The following is a 17,183-nucleotide window of genomic DNA, read 5'->3' as shown; positions in this document are numbered from 1 at the left end:
TGGGTAGCTGGGACCATGGGCACACGCTGCCACACCCAGCTAATTTTTTTGTAGAGGTGGGGTCTTGCTATGTTGCCCAGACTGGTCTTGAGCTCCTGGTTCAAGCGATCCTCCCACCTCGGCCTTTTGGGATTACAGGAGTGCACCATGGCTTCAGTCCGTTTTTATTTAACAGATGGAGTTTTTGTGGTGGCTCTGATGGAGGCCAGAGGGGTCAGAAACCTGCCTCTGAACTACCCTTCCCATGTCACTCCTGGGACTGGGGGTTTCTGGGGCGCCTCCTTGCAAGTCAGCATGAGAGTCCTTCCTCGTGGAAGAGTCCACAGGGGCTCTGCCGACATCCTTCCTGCTCATTTTCTGCTGAGGGTGTTTTTTGGTAGGTTCAAGATGCCCAGTGAGCTGTGATTTCCTGGGTTCCAGCAGCCCCTGCCACTTCCCCAGAAGCTCGGACTGCAAGTGGGCCCACCACACCCGCTCTTGCAGAACCTGGGGGAGAAGGGGTCAGATAGCATGGGTGGAGCGAGAAGGGGGCTAATGGGGAAGAGTGGGGGAGGTGTGTATGGTGTGGAGACACGTGCAGGGCCTGAGCTGAGGCTCCAACCCTCAGTGGATCCGATCCTGGTGAGACACCGCTGTGCTGTGCATTCCAAGATGATGGGGGCCTGGCACCATGGGGCACCTGCCGGAGTGCAGAGATTGGAGTGCATTGCAGGTATGCAGGTCAGTGGCATTAAGCAATCACAGCAATGCAGGACCATCACCTCCCTCCATCCACAGCTCTCTCCATCTGCCCACTCTGTCCCCATGAAACACTCACTTCCGTCCCCTCCCCAGCCTGGCAGCCACCTTTCTACTTCTTGTCTCTATGAACCTGATGACTCGGGACTGCCAATGAGTGGAACCACAGGATGTGTCCTTTCGTGACTGGCTCATTTCACTCTGCATAATGTTCTCAAGGCTCATCTGTATTGTAGCGTGGGTCAGAGTTTTCTTCCTTTTTAGGGCTGAGTAGTATTTTCTAGTGTGGCGAGGCCATATTTTCCTTATCCATTATCTGTCCACAGACACTTCAGCTGTTTCCACCCAAGTGGAATAAGCTGCCATGAACCGGGGTGTCCAAACACCCCTTAGGGACCCTTTCAATTACAGGGTCCCATGGTAATTCTGTTTGTCTGAAGAACTTCCATGCTGTTTTTCACAGTGGCTGCACCATTTTACATTCCCAGCAACAGTGCACAGGGCTTCTCGTTTCTCTACATCCTCCCTGGTGCTTGCTATTTTCTAGTTTTTTGGTAGCAGCCATTCCAGTGGCTGGGAGGGGGTCTCTCGTGGTTTTTGGTTTGCGTTTCCCTACTGACTAGTGATGTTGAGCATCTTTTCACGTGCTTCTTGGCCACCTGTGTATCTTTTTTGGAGAAGCATCTATGCAAGTCTGTTGCTCATTTTTTAACCACGTTGTTTGGTTTTCTGTTTTTGAGTTTTAAGAGTTCTGAATATTAATCCCTTTTCAGATACAATATTTGCAAATATTTTCTCCCATTTTGTAGGTTGTCTTTGTACTCTGATTTTTTTTTTTTTTTTTTTTTTTTTGAGACAGTCTCACTCTGTCACCCAGGCTGGAGTGCAGGGGCACAATCTTGGCTCACTGCAACCTCTGTCTCCTGGGCTGAAGCAATCCTCTTGCCTCAGCTCTGCAAGCAGCTGGGACTATAGGAATGAGCCACCACCCCCGGCTAATTTTCGTGTTTTTTTGTAGAGATGGGGTTTCAGCATGTTGCCCAGGCTGGTCTCCAACTCCTGAGGTCAAGTGATCCACCAGCCTCGGCCTCCCAAAGTGCTAGGATTACAGGCATGAGCCACCATGTCCAGCTTCTGCTGACAGTGTCTTTTAATGCAAGCAGTGTTTTGATTTTCATGATGTCCAATTTATCGTTTCTTTTGTTGCCTGGGCCTTTGGTGTCATATCCAAGAAATCATTGTCAAATTCAGTGTTACGAAGCTTTCGCCCTGTATTTTTCTTTTTTTTTTTGCTACAGGGTCTTGCTCTGTCATCCAGGATGGAGTGCAGTGGTTTAATCATGGCTCACTGCAGCCTCAAACTCCCGGACTCAAGTGATCCTTCCACCTCAGCCTCCTGAGTAACTGGGACTACAGGTGTGCACCACCACACCTGGCTAATTTTAAAATTTATTGTAGAGACGGGGTCTCCCTCTCTGTTGCTCAGGTTGGTTTCAAACTCCTGGGCTCAAGAGGTCCTCCCTTCTTATTTTTTGAGATGGAATCTCGCTGTTGCCAGGCTGGAGTGCAGTGGCGCAATCTCGGCTCACTGCAACCTCTACCTACCTCCTGGGTTTAAGTGATTCTCCTGCCTCAGCCTCCTGAGTAGCTGGGACTACCAGCACATGCCACCACGCCCAGCCAATTTTTGTATATTTAGTAGAGACGGGGTTTCACCACTTTGGCCAGGATGGTCTCGATCTCTTGACCTCGTGATCCACCCGCCTCGGCCTCCCAAAGTGCTGGGATTATAGGCGTGAGCCACCACACCCAGCCTCGGGGGTGGGTCCTCGTTTCTCAGACTCCCAAAGTGCTGGCATTACAGGCATGAGCCACTATGCCTGGCTTTGCCCTTTATTTTCTTCTTAGAATTTTATAGTTTTGGATCTTACATTTAGCTCTTGGATCCATTTTGAATCTATCTGTGGTAAGATAAGGGCCAAAGTTTATTTATTTTTCTGTGTGTGGATATCCAGTATGCCCAGCACCATTTGCTGAAAAAGACTGTCCTTTCCCCACTGAATGGTCTTGGCACCCTTATTAAAAATCATTTGGCCATGTATGCAAGGGTTTGTTTCTGGGCTCGCTATTCTATTCCATTGGTTTGTCTGTCTGTCTTTATGCCAGTGTCACATTGCTTACTACAGCTGTGCAGAAAGTTTTGAGATCAGGAAGTGAAAGTCCTTAAACTTTTTTCTCTTTCAGACTGTTTTGGCTAGTCAGGGTCCCTTGAGATTCCAAATGAATTTTAAGATGTTTTTCTGTTCCTGCAAAAAATGTCATTGGGATTTTATAGGGACTGCATTAAATCTGTAGATTGCTTTGGGTAGTACTGACATCTTAACCATATTGTCTTCTAGCCCATGAACACAAAATGTCTCTCCATTTATCTGTGTCTTCTTTAATTTCTTTCAGCAATGTTTTGGAGCTTTCATTGTACCAGTCTTTCACCTCCTTAATTCTTGTTTTATTCTTTTTATGCTATTGTACGTGGAATTGTTTTCATAATTTCCTTTTCAGATTGTTCTTTGTATCCTACTGCTTTGCTGAATTAATTCATTAGTTCTAACAGATCTTTTGTGGAATCTTTAGGATTTTCTTCATATAGGATTATATAATCTGTAAACAGAGATAATTTTACTTCTCCCTCTTTCATTTGGATGCCTTTTATTTTTCTTGCCTAATTGCTCTGGCTAGATCTTAATAGAAGGGACAAAAGTGGATATTTTTGCCTTATTCCTGATTTTAATTTTTTTGAGATGGAGTTTTGCTCTTGTTGCTCAGGCTGGAGTGCAATGGTGCGATCTTGGCTCACCACAACCTCTGCCTCCTGGGTTCAAGCGATTCTCCTGTCGCAGCCTCCCGAGTAGCTGGGATTACAGGTGTGCACCACCACGCCTGGCTAGTTTTCTATTTTTAGTAGAGACATGGTTTCTCCATGTTGCTCAGGCTGGTCTTGAACTCCCAGCCTCAGGTGATCTGCTCGCCTTGGCCTCCTGAAGTGCTGGGATTACAGGCGTGAGCCACCACACCCAGCCTCTTCTGATTTTACAGGAAAAGTTTTCAGCCTTTCATCACTGAGCAGTGTTAGATGTGGGCATCTATGCATAAATGGCTTTTATTATGTTGAGGTAGTTTCCGTCTAGTCCTAATCTGTTGAGTGGTTTTATCATGAAAGGGTGTTGAGTTTTGTCAAATGCTTTTTCTGCATCAATTGAGATGATCATGTAGTTTTTCCCTTCATTCTGTTAGTATAGTGTATTACGCTGATTTTTTTTTTGTATGCTGAGCCATCCTTGAATTCCAGGAATAAATCCCCTTGGTCATAGTGTATAATCCTTTCAATATGCTGCTGAAGTTTGCCAGTACTTTGTTGAGGTTTTTTGCATCAGTATTCATAAGGAATATTGGTCTGTAGTTTTCTTTTCTTGTCATGTGTATGTCTGGCTTTGGTACCAGGGTAATGCTGGCCTCACAGAATGAGTTAAGAAGTGTTCCCTTCTCTTCAGTTTTTTGGAAATGTTTGAGAAGGGCTGGTATTAGTTCTTCTTTACACGTTTGGTAGAATTCACCAGGAAACCATCAGGTCTTGGACTTTTCTTTGAGATTCAGATAATGCTTTTAAAATGCCTACAAGATTAAAAATGAAATTAAAATACTTTCATCACAAATTTTAAATGGTGGTACAGTACTGCATACTGCATGTGCTTCTTTATGAATGCATTAATAATGTAATCAAGCAGTTGGTCTAGGAGTTATGGTAATTTTGAAGCAGTGATGAGCAGAATGGTATTCTGTGGCATCTGCAGCAATGGTGATGTGATGTGAGACATCCACGACTTCTGTAGGAGGTGGGAGTCCCAGACACTGCTGATGCTACTGCAGCAGTTGGTTGCCTAGATTCATAATTCAGGAAAATGTTAAATTTTGGTTAAAGGCCAGTGATGATAAAGATGGTATTTTTTCCTGTCCCAGTTCTCAGTATCAACCTTCTCGGTGTGCTGGATATGGTAACTATCCCAAACACCCCCATGGGCCCATGTCACACATGAACGTATTCTGTCATATCTTTCCAGGAAAAAAATGCTGAGAATGACCACAGTAAGGGACGTTTTACTTTGAAACATTCCCTGGTGTACCCAGCCCTGACCAAGGGCTATGTGGAGGCTGGAGTGTGCAGGTGCAAGGGGTGGTGCCCTGTGCAGGAGGGTGGCCTTGGCTCCTGGGGTGCACAGGCATGGCCTCTCTGCAGGACCTGTGCTTCCACTAGGAGGCTGTGGTAGTTCCATGCTCCTGAGTGTGTTTGGGGAAGGAACTCAGTAATTAGTCACCATGTGTATACGTTTCCTGCAGCTGCTGTGGCAAATTACCACAAATTCAGTGGTCAAAACACAAGCATTTATTCTCTTACAGTTCTGAGGTCGGAAGTCTAAATTATCTCACTGAGGTAAAGTCAAGGTGTTGGCAGGCTGGCTCCTTCTGGAGGCTCTAGGGTAGGGGGGAATCTGTCCCTGCCTTTTCCAGCTTCTAGGGGTCTCCACATTCCTTGGCTTGTGGCCCCTTCCTCTGCCTTCAAAGCCAGCATCTTCTCTCCTCTGACCCCTGCTTCTGTGGTCACATCTTCTGTCCAACTGTGAAGCTCCTGCCTCCTCTTATGACTGCGCTACCTGGATAGTGCAGGATAACACCCCATCTCAAGGCCCTTCACTTAATCCCATCTCCAAAGTCCCTTTTATCAGGTATGATGATTTAAAAGATGTCATCCCCTCCAAAATTCATGTTGAAACTGAAAGTTGTCAGAATCAAAACAGTGACTAATGTTAAGAAAACCCTAACAAATAGAGCTAGGGAAGGCCATGAAGAGAGGGTCTGTATGCCTGATAACAAAAACTATCACAAAAGACTGCAAAAACCACAACCTTGCACAAAGGCCATTGAATTTTTTTTTTTGAGCCCAAGTCTTGCTCTGTCACCCAGGCTGGAGTGCAGTGGTGCAATCTTGGCTCACTGCAACCTCCACCTCCTGGGTTCAAGTGATTCTCCTGCCTCAGCCTCGCAAGTAGCTGGGATTACAGGTGTGCACCACCATGCCTGGCTAATTTTTGTATTTTTAGTGAAGACAGAGTTTCACCATGTTAGCCAGGCTGGTCTTGAACTCCTGACCTCAAGTGATTGACCCACCTCAGCCTCCCAAAGTACTAGGATTATAGGCATGGGCCACCACACCTGGCCAAGGCCACTGAAATCTTACACAAGAAAATACTTCTGCAAGGATACCTGCTCAGCAGCTACCTTCCAAACTTGGACTGGTGTCTCCCTTGCTATTAATCTTTGTAGCCAAGGGTAATCATTTCAAAACGATTATGTGATCTTCCTCCTTTTTTCCTTTAAAACTTTTGTCTTCCTTGAACATGCAGTTACCGTAATATGCGTGTTCCCGTTGCAAAGACCTATTCCTGAATAAATATCTCTTTAGAGAGCTCCTCTGTTTGTCATTTAGGTTAACTAACAACAAACTTGGTCCCCAGTGTGGTGAAAGAAGAGGTGGGGCCACTTAGGACTAAGTCACGAGGGCTCCTCTTATAAAAGAGGCTTCCTGTGGAGTTTGGCCTTTTCTTGTCCCTCTGTCCATCCCACCTTGTGAGGACACAGCATTCTTCCCTCCAGAGGAAACAGTAATGAAGTGCCCTCACCAGACAGAGGACATGCCAGTGCCTTGATCTTGGACTTTCCAGCCTTCAGAACCATGAGAAATACATTTTTTTATAAATTAGCCAGTCTGTGGTATTTTGTTATAGTGGCACAAATGAACTAAGACACCAGGTAAGGTCACACATTCACAGGTTCCAGGAATTAAGATGTGGACATCTTTGGGGGAGGGGGGGCGTTGCTGTCACTGCACTATTTCGCCAGTGAGGAGTCCAGGGGCCTCATCCTGTTGCTTGTAGAATAAGCCAATGTCCACTTGGTGGGACCCTCAGGATGTGTCTAGGAACAAGAGGGGAAAAGCAGGGCAAACAGGATGAATTCTCCTCTTGTGCTCTCTGTGGGCAGGTGGGAGCCCCTGAAGGAATGTGCCCATCCAACTCCTCCCCAGAAGGCTGGGCCCTGGAGTTACTGGAGCTGTGCCTAAGGAGCTGCTATGCTTGTAGGAGAGTTCTGAGCACCTTCCATCTACCTTCATTATATCTAATAATGCTGTAACCTCGTCTTAACATTAAAAACGAAAAAAAGGGCTGGGCGCAGTGGCTCACGCCTGTAATCCCAGCACTTTGGGAGGCCAAGACGGGCGGATCACGAAGTCAGGAGATGGAGACCATCCTGGCTAACATGGTGAAACCCCGTCTCAACTAAAAATACAAAAAATTAGCCAGGTGTGGTGGTGGGCGCCTGTAGTCCCAGCTACTCAGGAGGCTGAGGCAGGAGAATGGCGTGAACTCGGGAGACAGAGCTTACAGTGAGCCGAAATCGTGCCACTGCACTCCAGCCTGGGCAACAGAGTGAGACTCTGTCTCAAAAAAAACAAAAAAACAAACAAAAAAAAAACAAAAAAAAGTTCAGCCTGTTTTGCTCTAACAAAAATATTTTTCTCTTTTTCTTTTTTTTTTAGTCAGAGGGTCTTGTTTTGTCACCCAGGCTGGAGTGCAGCAGCACAATCCCGGCTCACTGCAACCTTGACCTTCTGGGCTCAAGTGATCCTCCTATCTCAGCCTCCTGAGTAGCTGGGACCCCAGGTGCACACTATTGCTTTCTTCCATTTTTTTATTTTTTGTAGAGGTGGGGTCTTATTTTGTTGCCCAGAATGGTCTTGAATGCCTGGGCTCAAGCGATCCTTCTGCCTTGGCCTCCCAAAGTCTGGGATTACAGGTGTGAACTACCATGCTGGGCCAGAATTAGTTGTTTTTTTTTTTCTTTTTTTGGTTTTTTTTTTTTTTGAGACAGAGTCTCCCTCTGTCTCCCAGGCTGGAGTACAGTGGCACGATCTTGGCTCACTGCAACCTCTGCCTCCCAGGTTTAAGCAATTCTCCTGCCTCAGCCTCCTGAGTAGTTGGGACTACAGGCACGTGCCACCATGCCCAGCTAATTTTTGTATTTTTAGTAGAGACAGGGTTTCACCATGTTGGCTAGGCTGGTCTTGCAGAATTGGGTTTTAATAAGCAATGAGAAGCATTATAGCAGCCCTGATAATGAAACTTTGATGACATAGAGACTTCTTCCTCTTCTCCTTGTGGTTTGTTCTTTAGGCCTAGGGGGACCTCTGGTCCCTGGACTCTCCTCTCTCCCCACTCCCCACTGAGGTCTGGCATTAGCATGGACCCTCACACATGCCCTCAACTGTTCTGCCCTGGTCAAAACAGCCACTGTCTAGGCCCCACCTTCATCCTATGTTCTTGGTGAGTGGACATACACCTGAACCACCCGGCCTTCCTGTCCACTTAAGGGATGTCCCCAGAGAGGCGAGAATACTGCCCCACATCCAGCCCAGATAACTATCCTGGGCCTTCTGTGCCTCCAACCTGCCATGCCTCTGCCCTACCCTTAACCAATCATAGGGCCACCAGGGGAAAACCAGCCAGGCTCCCATCCAGCCCAGCCCTCCTTCAGTCCTGCACCTTGCTGCCTTCTCTTCTGCTGCTGCAGGAGGAAAAAGGGTCTCTCTGCTGGGCTCCTGCTCAAGGGCACATGACGCCTGCTCCCCATCATCAGAGCCTGTCTACTGCATCACTCCAACGGGCACCTGTCATCACTCCCATCTTAAACACGCCATTCCACACCCCATGCCTCTGTCTCGCTGCCCTCCTTTACAGCAAACTCAGGGACAGAATGCAAATACTCATCCTCGGAACTCCTGCCTGTCTTTTGTCCCCACCCAAATCTCATCTTGAATTTCCACGTGTTGTGGGAGGGACCTGGTGGGAGGTAACTGAATCATGGGGCAGGTCTTTCCCATGCTGTTCTGGTGATAGCGAGTAAGTCTCATGAGATCTGACAGTATCATATTAGGGGGAGTTTCCCTGCCCAATCTCGCTCTTTGCCTGCCGCCATCCACGTAAGACGTGACTTGCTCCTCCTTGCCTTCCACCATGATTGTGAGGCCTCCCCGGCCATGTGGAAGCGTAAGTCATTAAACCTCTTTCTTTTGTAAATTGCCCAGTCTTGGGTGTATCCTTATTAGCACCGTGAAAACGGACTAATACACCACCATTCCACAAAACCTGCACTCGCCAAATCTGAGTCAGCTTCCAGGCCATAAGCTGGGGACCCCTCTCCTGGCTTCTCACCTTTCAGGCTGGCTACTCCCAAGTGCTGCCCCTAGGCCCAAGCACCATGCCTCCACTTCTCCTCCACCTGAGCAATGGCTCCTTGGTGCCTCTTCCTGTCTCACAGCTCTAAAGCCTCTCTCTGTGGTGACTCAACACAGCCAAAGCCACAGCCCGAACTCCACGGGTATTACATTAGGGGGAGTTTGCGGAAAGGACCCAGTGGGGGGTAAAATCCCTGCACCACCCTGCCCTGACCTTTCCCATCTTGGTTAAGGATAACTTTCTCCTTAAAATTGCTTACGCCCAAAACACTGTAACTTAAATAAAATGGACAAATTCCTCTAAAGACACAAACAGACGATCTGAATAGACCTACAACAAATAGAGACTGAATTAGTAATCAAAATAAGTAATCAAAAAAGCCCAGACCCAAATGGCTTCAATAATGAATTCTATCAAACACTTAAACAATTAAAGCTGGGTCCAGTGGCTTGTGCCTGTGATCCCAGCTACTCAGGAGGCTTGAGGTGGGAGGATCAGTTGAAGCCAGGAATTGGTGACCAGCCTGGATGATATAGTGAACACCCATCTTAAAAAAAAAAAAGAAGAGGAACACTTCCAACTCATTTTATGAGGCCAGTAGGACACTGATACCGATACCAAAACCAGACACAGACACCACAAGAAAACTTCAGACCAGTATCTATGATGAATATGGATTAAAAAAATCACTCAACAAAATTGTATTAAACTGAATCCAGGAAGACAGATACTTCATGACCAACTGGAATTTATCTGAACGCAGGGGATAAGTGTCCTTTCAATATCTGAAAGTCAATTAATGTAACACACCACATTACTAGAACAAGGAAAAAAAACACACGATCATCTCAATGGATGTGGAAAAATCATTTAACCAAATCCGACACCTTTTCATGATAAACACACTCAACAAACTAGAAAGAGAAGATACTTCCTCGGCTGGGCGTGGTAGCTCACGCCTATAATCCCAGCATTTTGGGAGGCTGAGGGGGGTGGATTACTGGAGGTCAGGAGTTCAAGACCAGCCTGGCCAACATGGTAAAACCCCATCTCTACTAAAAATACAAAATTAGCTGGGTGTGGCAGTGTGTGCCTGTAGTCCCAGCTACTCGGGAGGCTGAAGCAGAAGAATCATTTGAACCTGGGAGGCAGAGGTTGCAGTGAGCCAAGATCCAGCCACTGCACTCCAGCCTGGGTGACAGAGTGAGACACTGTCTCAAACAAACAAAAAATAGGTTTTATCAGGTTGAGGAAGTACCTTTTTTTGTTGTTGTTTATTAGACAGTTTCCCTCTCTTAGCTGGGATTACAGGCATCCGCCACCACCCCCAGCTGACTTTTTGTATTTTTAGTAGAGATGGGATTTCTCCATGTTGGCCAGGCTGGTCTCAAACTCTGGACCCCAAGTGATCTGCCTGCCTCGACCTCCCAAAGGGTTGGGATTACAGGCGTGAGCCACTGCGCCCAGCCTGATAAAACCTATTTCTTAAGCACCCACAGCTATCATCATATCCAATGGTGAAAGACTGGATGCCTCCTCCCTGAGATCAGAAGCAAGACAAGGATGTCCACTCTTGCTGCTTCTAGTCAATATTGTACTGGAGGTTCTAGCCAGGGCAGCTAGGCAAGGAGAAGAAATAAAAGACATCCAGACTAGAAAGGAAGAGATAAACTGATCTCTATTCACAGATGACACACTTTTGTATAAAATCCCAAGGAATCCACTAAAAGACTAGAAGAACTAATAAATGGGTTTAGCAAGGTTGCAGGATAAAAGATCAGTATACAAAAAGCCCTTGGAGTCACCCTTGACCTTTCCGGGTCACACTCCACATCCCATCTGACAGTGGATGGCCTCCTGCCTCCTTCTCAGCCGTTCCTAGTCTGTTCTTCACCCAGGAGTCAGAATGACCCTTTTAAAGGGTTAATCATATCCTTCCCTGTGCTCAGTCTTCTGAAGGCTGCCCATTTCCTGCAAAAAAGGGGCCACAGTTCTGACTGTGCAGGACCTGTCCACATTCCTCCATGTCCCCACCTCCCATTTCCTACCAGTCCTTCCAGCTCCTGGGTTCTCGACTTAGCGGCCTCTGCTGTGTTTCTTACACTCCAAGCTCTCGTGTCTCAGAGGCTCTGTCTGCCATGCTCCCTGCTCAAGACACTACTTTTGCAGATACCCTCACCCTCGACGCCCACGTCCCGCTTGTCTTTGCTCAAGTAAGTGCCTTCCTCCTATGGCTTTCCTTGACCGCTCCGCCCTGTCCACCTTGTGTTCTTTTCAGACGGCTGACTCAAGAAAAAACAGACAATCTCAACAGACCTATTAACAAGTGAAGAGACTCAATTAGTAACCAAAAAACTACGAATCAAATAAATCATCAAAAAAGCCCAGGCCCAAATGGCTTCAACGTTGAATTGAAGCCTGCACGTGGGTTGGTATGTGAATGACGGACTGCCTGGGTCCTCTGGGCACCCGGCATTTCATAAACGCTCCGCCTCTGGCACGGGGTGTCTCGGCCAGGTACAGACAGGCTGGGAGCCCCGCGCCCGGCGCCCGCCCCCTGGAAGCTCGACCTCTCCCTGCCGTCAAGGCGCCGGTGGGCGGCACGTGGGCCGGCTCTCCCGGGGCAGTTCTCTATTTCCGCGGTGAGGTTCTTAGACCAAATCCTCGGAACGCAAACTCTCACGGCGTTCCCGTAATTCTCAGCCCAGCGCGGGCCCCGACGCAGGCTCCAGGGGAACGAAGTCAGCGTCCCTTCCGGGGGATGCGCCGGCGGGGCCGCACCTGTTTCTGCCTCAGGGGTCCAAACGCCCCCCTTCCCTGCACCGGGACGGGGGGTCTGGAGACTGTGGCACGTCCACCTGGTGCCCGTCTGCCGGGCTGTCGCCTGCCGAGGTCGCCGCCGGCCACACCCACGAGGTCCCCAGGGCGCCGGCGGCGAGAGCTCGGCCGGCCAGGGAGCCGGGCTGTGGCTGAGGTGGGACGAGCCAGGGCCAGGGAGGAGGCACGGCGCTGAGAAAGGGCGGCTGCGGGCTCGGCAGGATCCCTGCCGCCGACCCACTCCACCCACCCCGCGCCGCCCACTCCGCGCCCCCTACCCCACGCCGCGCACCGCGGGCCTCAGAACCTGAGGGAAGCAGCGGGGCAGGCGCGGACCCGGGCGGGTCCTACTGCGCCTGCGGAAGCGAGCGGAGAGGGGCGGGTCGACGCTCACTGCGCCTGCGGAAAGGGGCGGGGCAGGCACAGGCCTGCGGGTGCCACCTACTGCGCCTGCGGAAAGGTGCGGGGCGGGCGCGGGCCGGCGGGCGGTGCCTACTGCGCCTGCGGAAAGGGGCGGGGCGGGCGCGAGAAGAGAGCGGAGCTGGGGGCGGGGTCGAGGGCGGGGTGGCGGGCGGTGCCTACTGCGCCTGTGCGAGGCCCGGGCGGTGAGCGCGCTCCCGTTCCTTGGCCGCCGCCTCAGCCGCTGTCGCCGCCGCCGCCGCTTACCCGGGGCCGCGCACGCGCTGCCACCGCCCCCGGCCCGCGCCCGCCCCCGCCCCCGGCCCGCGCCCTCCTGCCGCCGCCTCTTTGGGCCGCGGGCTCGGCACCTCCTCCGCCCGGGCTCGGCGCCCGCAGCATGCAGCAGCCGCGGGGGCGGCGACGGCGGCGGCTGTGAGGTGAGGCGGGGGCCGCGCTCGGGCGCCCCTCCCGGCGGGCCGGCTGCGGGGCCGAGTGGGGGCTCGGGGCGCACCGGGCCCGGCGCGGCGAGGGGCGGCGGCGCCTTTGTTGCGGCCGGGCCGCCGCCTCAGCCCTTTGTCTGCAGATGGTGGACGCGAGCGGCCGCGCCGCCGCCGAGGGCTGGAGGAAGATGGAGGCCCCGCCGGACGGCGCCGCCGACCTCGTGCCCCTGGACCGCTACGACGCGGCGCGCGCCAAGATCGCCGCCAACCTGCAGTGGATCTGCGCCAAGGCCTACGGCCGAGGTGGGCCGGGTGGGGGGCGCGGGGCGGGGGGCAGGGGCGCGGGCCGGGGCCGGGGGACGCGGCCGGGGTCGGGCCGGGTCGGGGTCCGCGCGCCGCGCCTTTGTGCCGCGTCCGCACGGCGTCGGGGCTGGGCCGGCCGCCTCCGAGGTCCCGGCGGCGCCCGGGCAACGCGGAGCGTGCGGACGCGGTCACCTGGCGAGTGGGTGTCCCCGCGGCGGAGGGCGGCGTGGGTCGGGGCTTCCGCTCCTATTTCGGGAGTGCCCCCAGCCTCCCGTTGGCGGCGGCGGCGGGAAGGAGCTGCCCGGTTCTGGGCGCAGGGAGGAGCCATGGGGACCCGGGGCCGCCGTCTGAGGCGCCGCTTCCCGGCGCGCCGGGCATCGTCCAGTGCTGGACCTGTGATTCTGAGCCTTTCACTTGTTATGAATTTTGATGCTTACAAGCCATCAGCTGTTGAATTCCCCAGCTAGAAATTGCGTATTCCGCGGATTGTGCTTAATCATAATGATCCCCTTTGGTTAATTCCTGTTTGGAAGAACTAGGTAACCTTGTTACTGAGTCCAATTTGTTAGGCCCTAATGTGCTTAGTGGATTAAGACGCTTCTGTTTCGTGCCCTGGGAACAGGACAGACCTAGTGATTCTCATAAGTGGCTGACTCCTTTAATTTCAGGTGCTTTGTTTCAGGTGCAATTAAAGGTTAATATTTCTGTAATCCTCTTTTCATTTGAAGCATTCTTAAAAAATTTGCTTTTATTCTGGTGCAAAATTACCCTTTTTAGAGTAAGACTAGAGGAGACAGCCCTTCCAGAGAAGAGTTCAGTTGACCAGTTTGGGAAACGCTGAGTAGGCGTTGCCCTGTTTGACAGTGGCCTGTGCCCCAGCTAGACTCGAGTTAGTCATAAGGACAGACGCGTTTTGTAAGTTTTAGGGATTAAATACCTCGCCTTATTTCAAACTGGTTTTTGTACTGTGTAAGTAGTAATTGGGAAAGAGTTTTTCCTTTGACAGTTTTCAGTTTTACAGTTCTTGTTTACTGGCTCAGTGGAGCCTTAGTTTCTGTGTTGTAGTGAGGAAGAAACACTCCTATATTCAAGACTTCACATGAGCTTTTGAGAACGGAATTGGTAAGATGTAGGTATAAAACTTGAGTCAGGTGCAAAGAACAGCCCGAGAGCGGACGCCTGGGTATCTTGCAGTCACTGCCGGCTGTATGGGCTCACCTGCCTCACTCCTTGTGTTGGTCACTGTTTTGCTTTTCTTTGTATTTTGCCATATGTGCTTACACCACTAACTAGTTTTTACACCTTTGCCAGTGATGTCTCTTTCTGAGACTGGCTTTTGTTATTCCATTATCCCACGTTACGTTCTTAGGTTCTTGACTTCATCTTCACTTTTCCACATTTCCGCTGCTGTGGAGTGTCTCACCCAGGCCTGTCCACCGCAGCTGCTCGTGGGCGCTGGCTGGGCTCCCGTGGGTGCTGTGGAGCCCAATGCATTCTTGGGCATGGCTGCTGGGATCCGAGCACAAAGTTTTACTCCTGCATGTTTTTTAAGATTTTATATGTGGAGAGGGCTGAGGGCTCAGGCAGCGGATGTTAGACAAATTGCTATAAAAAGAACTTTCATGATCTGCTTTCCAATTTCTTTAGCAAGGTGCATGCATTTTTTATTTCATTGCATTTAGCTTTGGCATTCAGCATGGGATTTGTCAGCCATCCAGAAATAAATACGCGTGTCTCTGTGTTAGTATTGGGTTCGTCTAGTTTCAGTTCCGGTACCAGATCACTCTTTAATACTTGTTGACTCATCAGATGATGAATTCACAATCTGATACTAAAATGGGCTTTCGAGTTTTGTAATTATTAAAAGGTGGGCATTTAAAGAAAAGAAACATGAACAGGAGCTGGAGAAGACTGGATACCATCTTAGGAGCTGAGACTGGAATGCCCCTTACTGGTGGGTGGCAGTGCCTTCGCACATCAGACTCCGATTTTAGGAGGTCTGGTTTCCACTTTTTTTTTTTTTTTTTTTTTGAGACAAGAGTCTCGCTCTGTCATCCAGCCTGGAGTGCAGTGACGCGATCTCAGCTCACCGTAACCGCCGCCTCCTGGGTTCAAGCGATTCTTCTGCCTCAGCCTCCCAAGTAGCTGGGATTACAGGCGTGCGCCCCCACTCCCGGCTAGTTTTTGTATTTTTCGTAGAGACGAGGTTACTCCATATTGCCAGGCTGGTCTCGAACTCCTGACCTCATGATCCGCCTGCCTTGGCCTCCCAAAGTGCTGGGATTACAGGCGTGAGCCACCACGCCTGGCCGGTTTCCACTTCTTTTTGCCGAGAGAGGGCTTTTACATTCTATACTTTGCTTCACAGGGGGAGCGTATGTAATTACAAAAAAAAAGTTTTGAAGCCAGGTGTGGTGGTTTGTACTTATAATTCTAGTGACTCGGAGGCAAAGGTGGGATGATCACTTGAGGCCAGGAGTTTGAGATGGAGTCTGCCTGTGTTTCCCAGGCTGGTCTCCAACTTCTGGGCTCCAGTGATCCTCCTGCTTCAGCTTCGTGTGTAATTTTCTTTTTTCTTTTTTTTTTTTTTTTGGTGGGGGACAGGGTCTTACTCTGTCGGCCAGGCTGGAGTGCCGTGGTGTGACCTTGGTTCACTGCAGCCTCCGCCTGCCGGGCTCAAGTGATCTTCCTGCCTCAGCCTCCCGAGTAGTTGGGACTACAGGTGCACCACCACGCCTGGCTAACTTTTGTATTTTTTGTAGAGATGGGGGTTTTCTTTAAACAATTTTCATTTTTGTAAAAATGGGGTCTGTTTGCCCAGGCTAGTTTCGAACTCCTGGGCTCAGGTGATCTGCCCGCCTCGGCCTCCCAAAGTGCTAGGATTACAGGCATGAGGCACCGCACTTAGCCCTCCTGTGTAAAACTGTGTACAAATTGAGACTCTATTTAAATTTACAGGTTGGAGAGATCCTAATTCAGATGACCGAAATACTTGCCTCAGCTCAGCTGAAGTGATTTATGTTGTTGGGGTCACAGCCTGAGTGTGAAATGCGCTGCTACCCAGTGTGGTTGTGTCTTGTAAGAGACTGAGTGGGGAGGGGATTTTGGTAGGACAGTGTGGGTCCCCCCAACACTTCTTCTAATCCAGCAGCATCTGCTTTGTTTCTTCTTTTGAATGTCTCCATGCACCTCTCCAGCTTAGTTTTCAGTTAATCAGACATGGTTCTTTTAACATGGATGCTTTAATCGGAAATCACTTTTGGGAGTATGATGGTGAAAGTGGCTTCAATGTTTAACTTGTTAAAGGATTGTTCATTAGGTTGCTAACGAAAGCCCATCCTCCATTTGTGTAAAGATTGAAAGCATTGAAAGCATGCTGAAACTCCAGGGCTGGGTGCTGTCTTGTTTCGCATTTGTCTTTTGAGATTTTTGGTGTCCTGGGGCCACCAGTCTGCCATTGTAGTAAGTGGGTAGGCTCAGGAGAGCTTGCCCTTGGCGAGGCCTTGTGGCATATGGCTGTGCAGAAACACTTCCTCCAGTTTCATTCGTCCCTGGGGCCACAGCCAAGAATTGTGGCCGCCTTGGGCTTTTATTTTTAGGTCCCCCTCCCTTTCTTTTGGTAACTCTCTTGTTTCATTGACAGTGTTTGCATTTTTTAAAGAAATAATGTGTTGGACCTGTTGAAAATTGTCCGCTCAAAAATGTCTCCTAACAAGGTGCAGAACCTGACTAACCATCACATTTTGTGGTGATGTTTGAGCGAAAGTTGTAATAAACTGGTGAAAAGTTGAGGGGGTGGCTGAAGTTCCGTTTATTTTGCAGCATAGCACGCTGGACTAGAGCAGTGCAGTCCTGGCGTTGATCTCGGCCACTGTGCATTTTATACATGCCCTTAGTTCAGAGGTATCTAGGCCTTGGTTTCAGGGGACAATGTGGAGAGCAAGCTTTTATTATCTCTCAAGGACACTGTTAAACAACCCAGGGCAAGTACTAGAATGCACTCAATTCTTTGCAAGGATGTTGCGGTGTAGCTCAGTGGAAACCAGGTTTATCCTTTGCTTGCAGAGCCAAGCTGCCCTGATCCCTAGGACACTGGATGGGGAGCTTAGGGTTCGCCAGTTCATCCCCTCTCCTTACTGAC

General features: G+C 50.0%; 1 protein-coding gene across 2 annotated transcripts in view; it reads left to right on the top strand.

Moving 5' to 3' along the window:
- Nucleotides 1–12,507: 12,507 nt before the first annotated feature.
- CAMSAP1 (calmodulin regulated spectrin associated protein 1) overlaps nucleotides 12,508–17,183 on the top strand; it is a 96,389-nt gene continuing 91,713 nt past the window's right edge. Inside the window, exon 1 of one of the 2 annotated variants that reach the window (XM_030818159.1) lies at nucleotides 12,508–13,042. In XM_030818159.1, coding sequence (XP_030674019.1) covers nucleotides 12,883–13,042 — 160 coding nt within the window. In that variant the 5' untranslated portion in view covers nucleotides 12,508–12,882. The remainder of the gene's footprint in view (nucleotides 13,043–17,183) is intronic. The other variant, XM_030818158.1, reaches the window with a different exon arrangement.

The sequence above is a fragment of the Nomascus leucogenys genome, chromosome 8 (genome assembly GCF_006542625.1).
Source record: "Nomascus leucogenys isolate Asia chromosome 8, Asia_NLE_v1, whole genome shotgun sequence".
NCBI lineage: Eukaryota > Metazoa > Chordata > Mammalia > Primates > Hylobatidae > Nomascus > Nomascus leucogenys.
The sequence above is the reverse complement of the archived record's forward strand: the minus strand, read 5'-3'. Positions and strand labels throughout refer to the sequence as shown.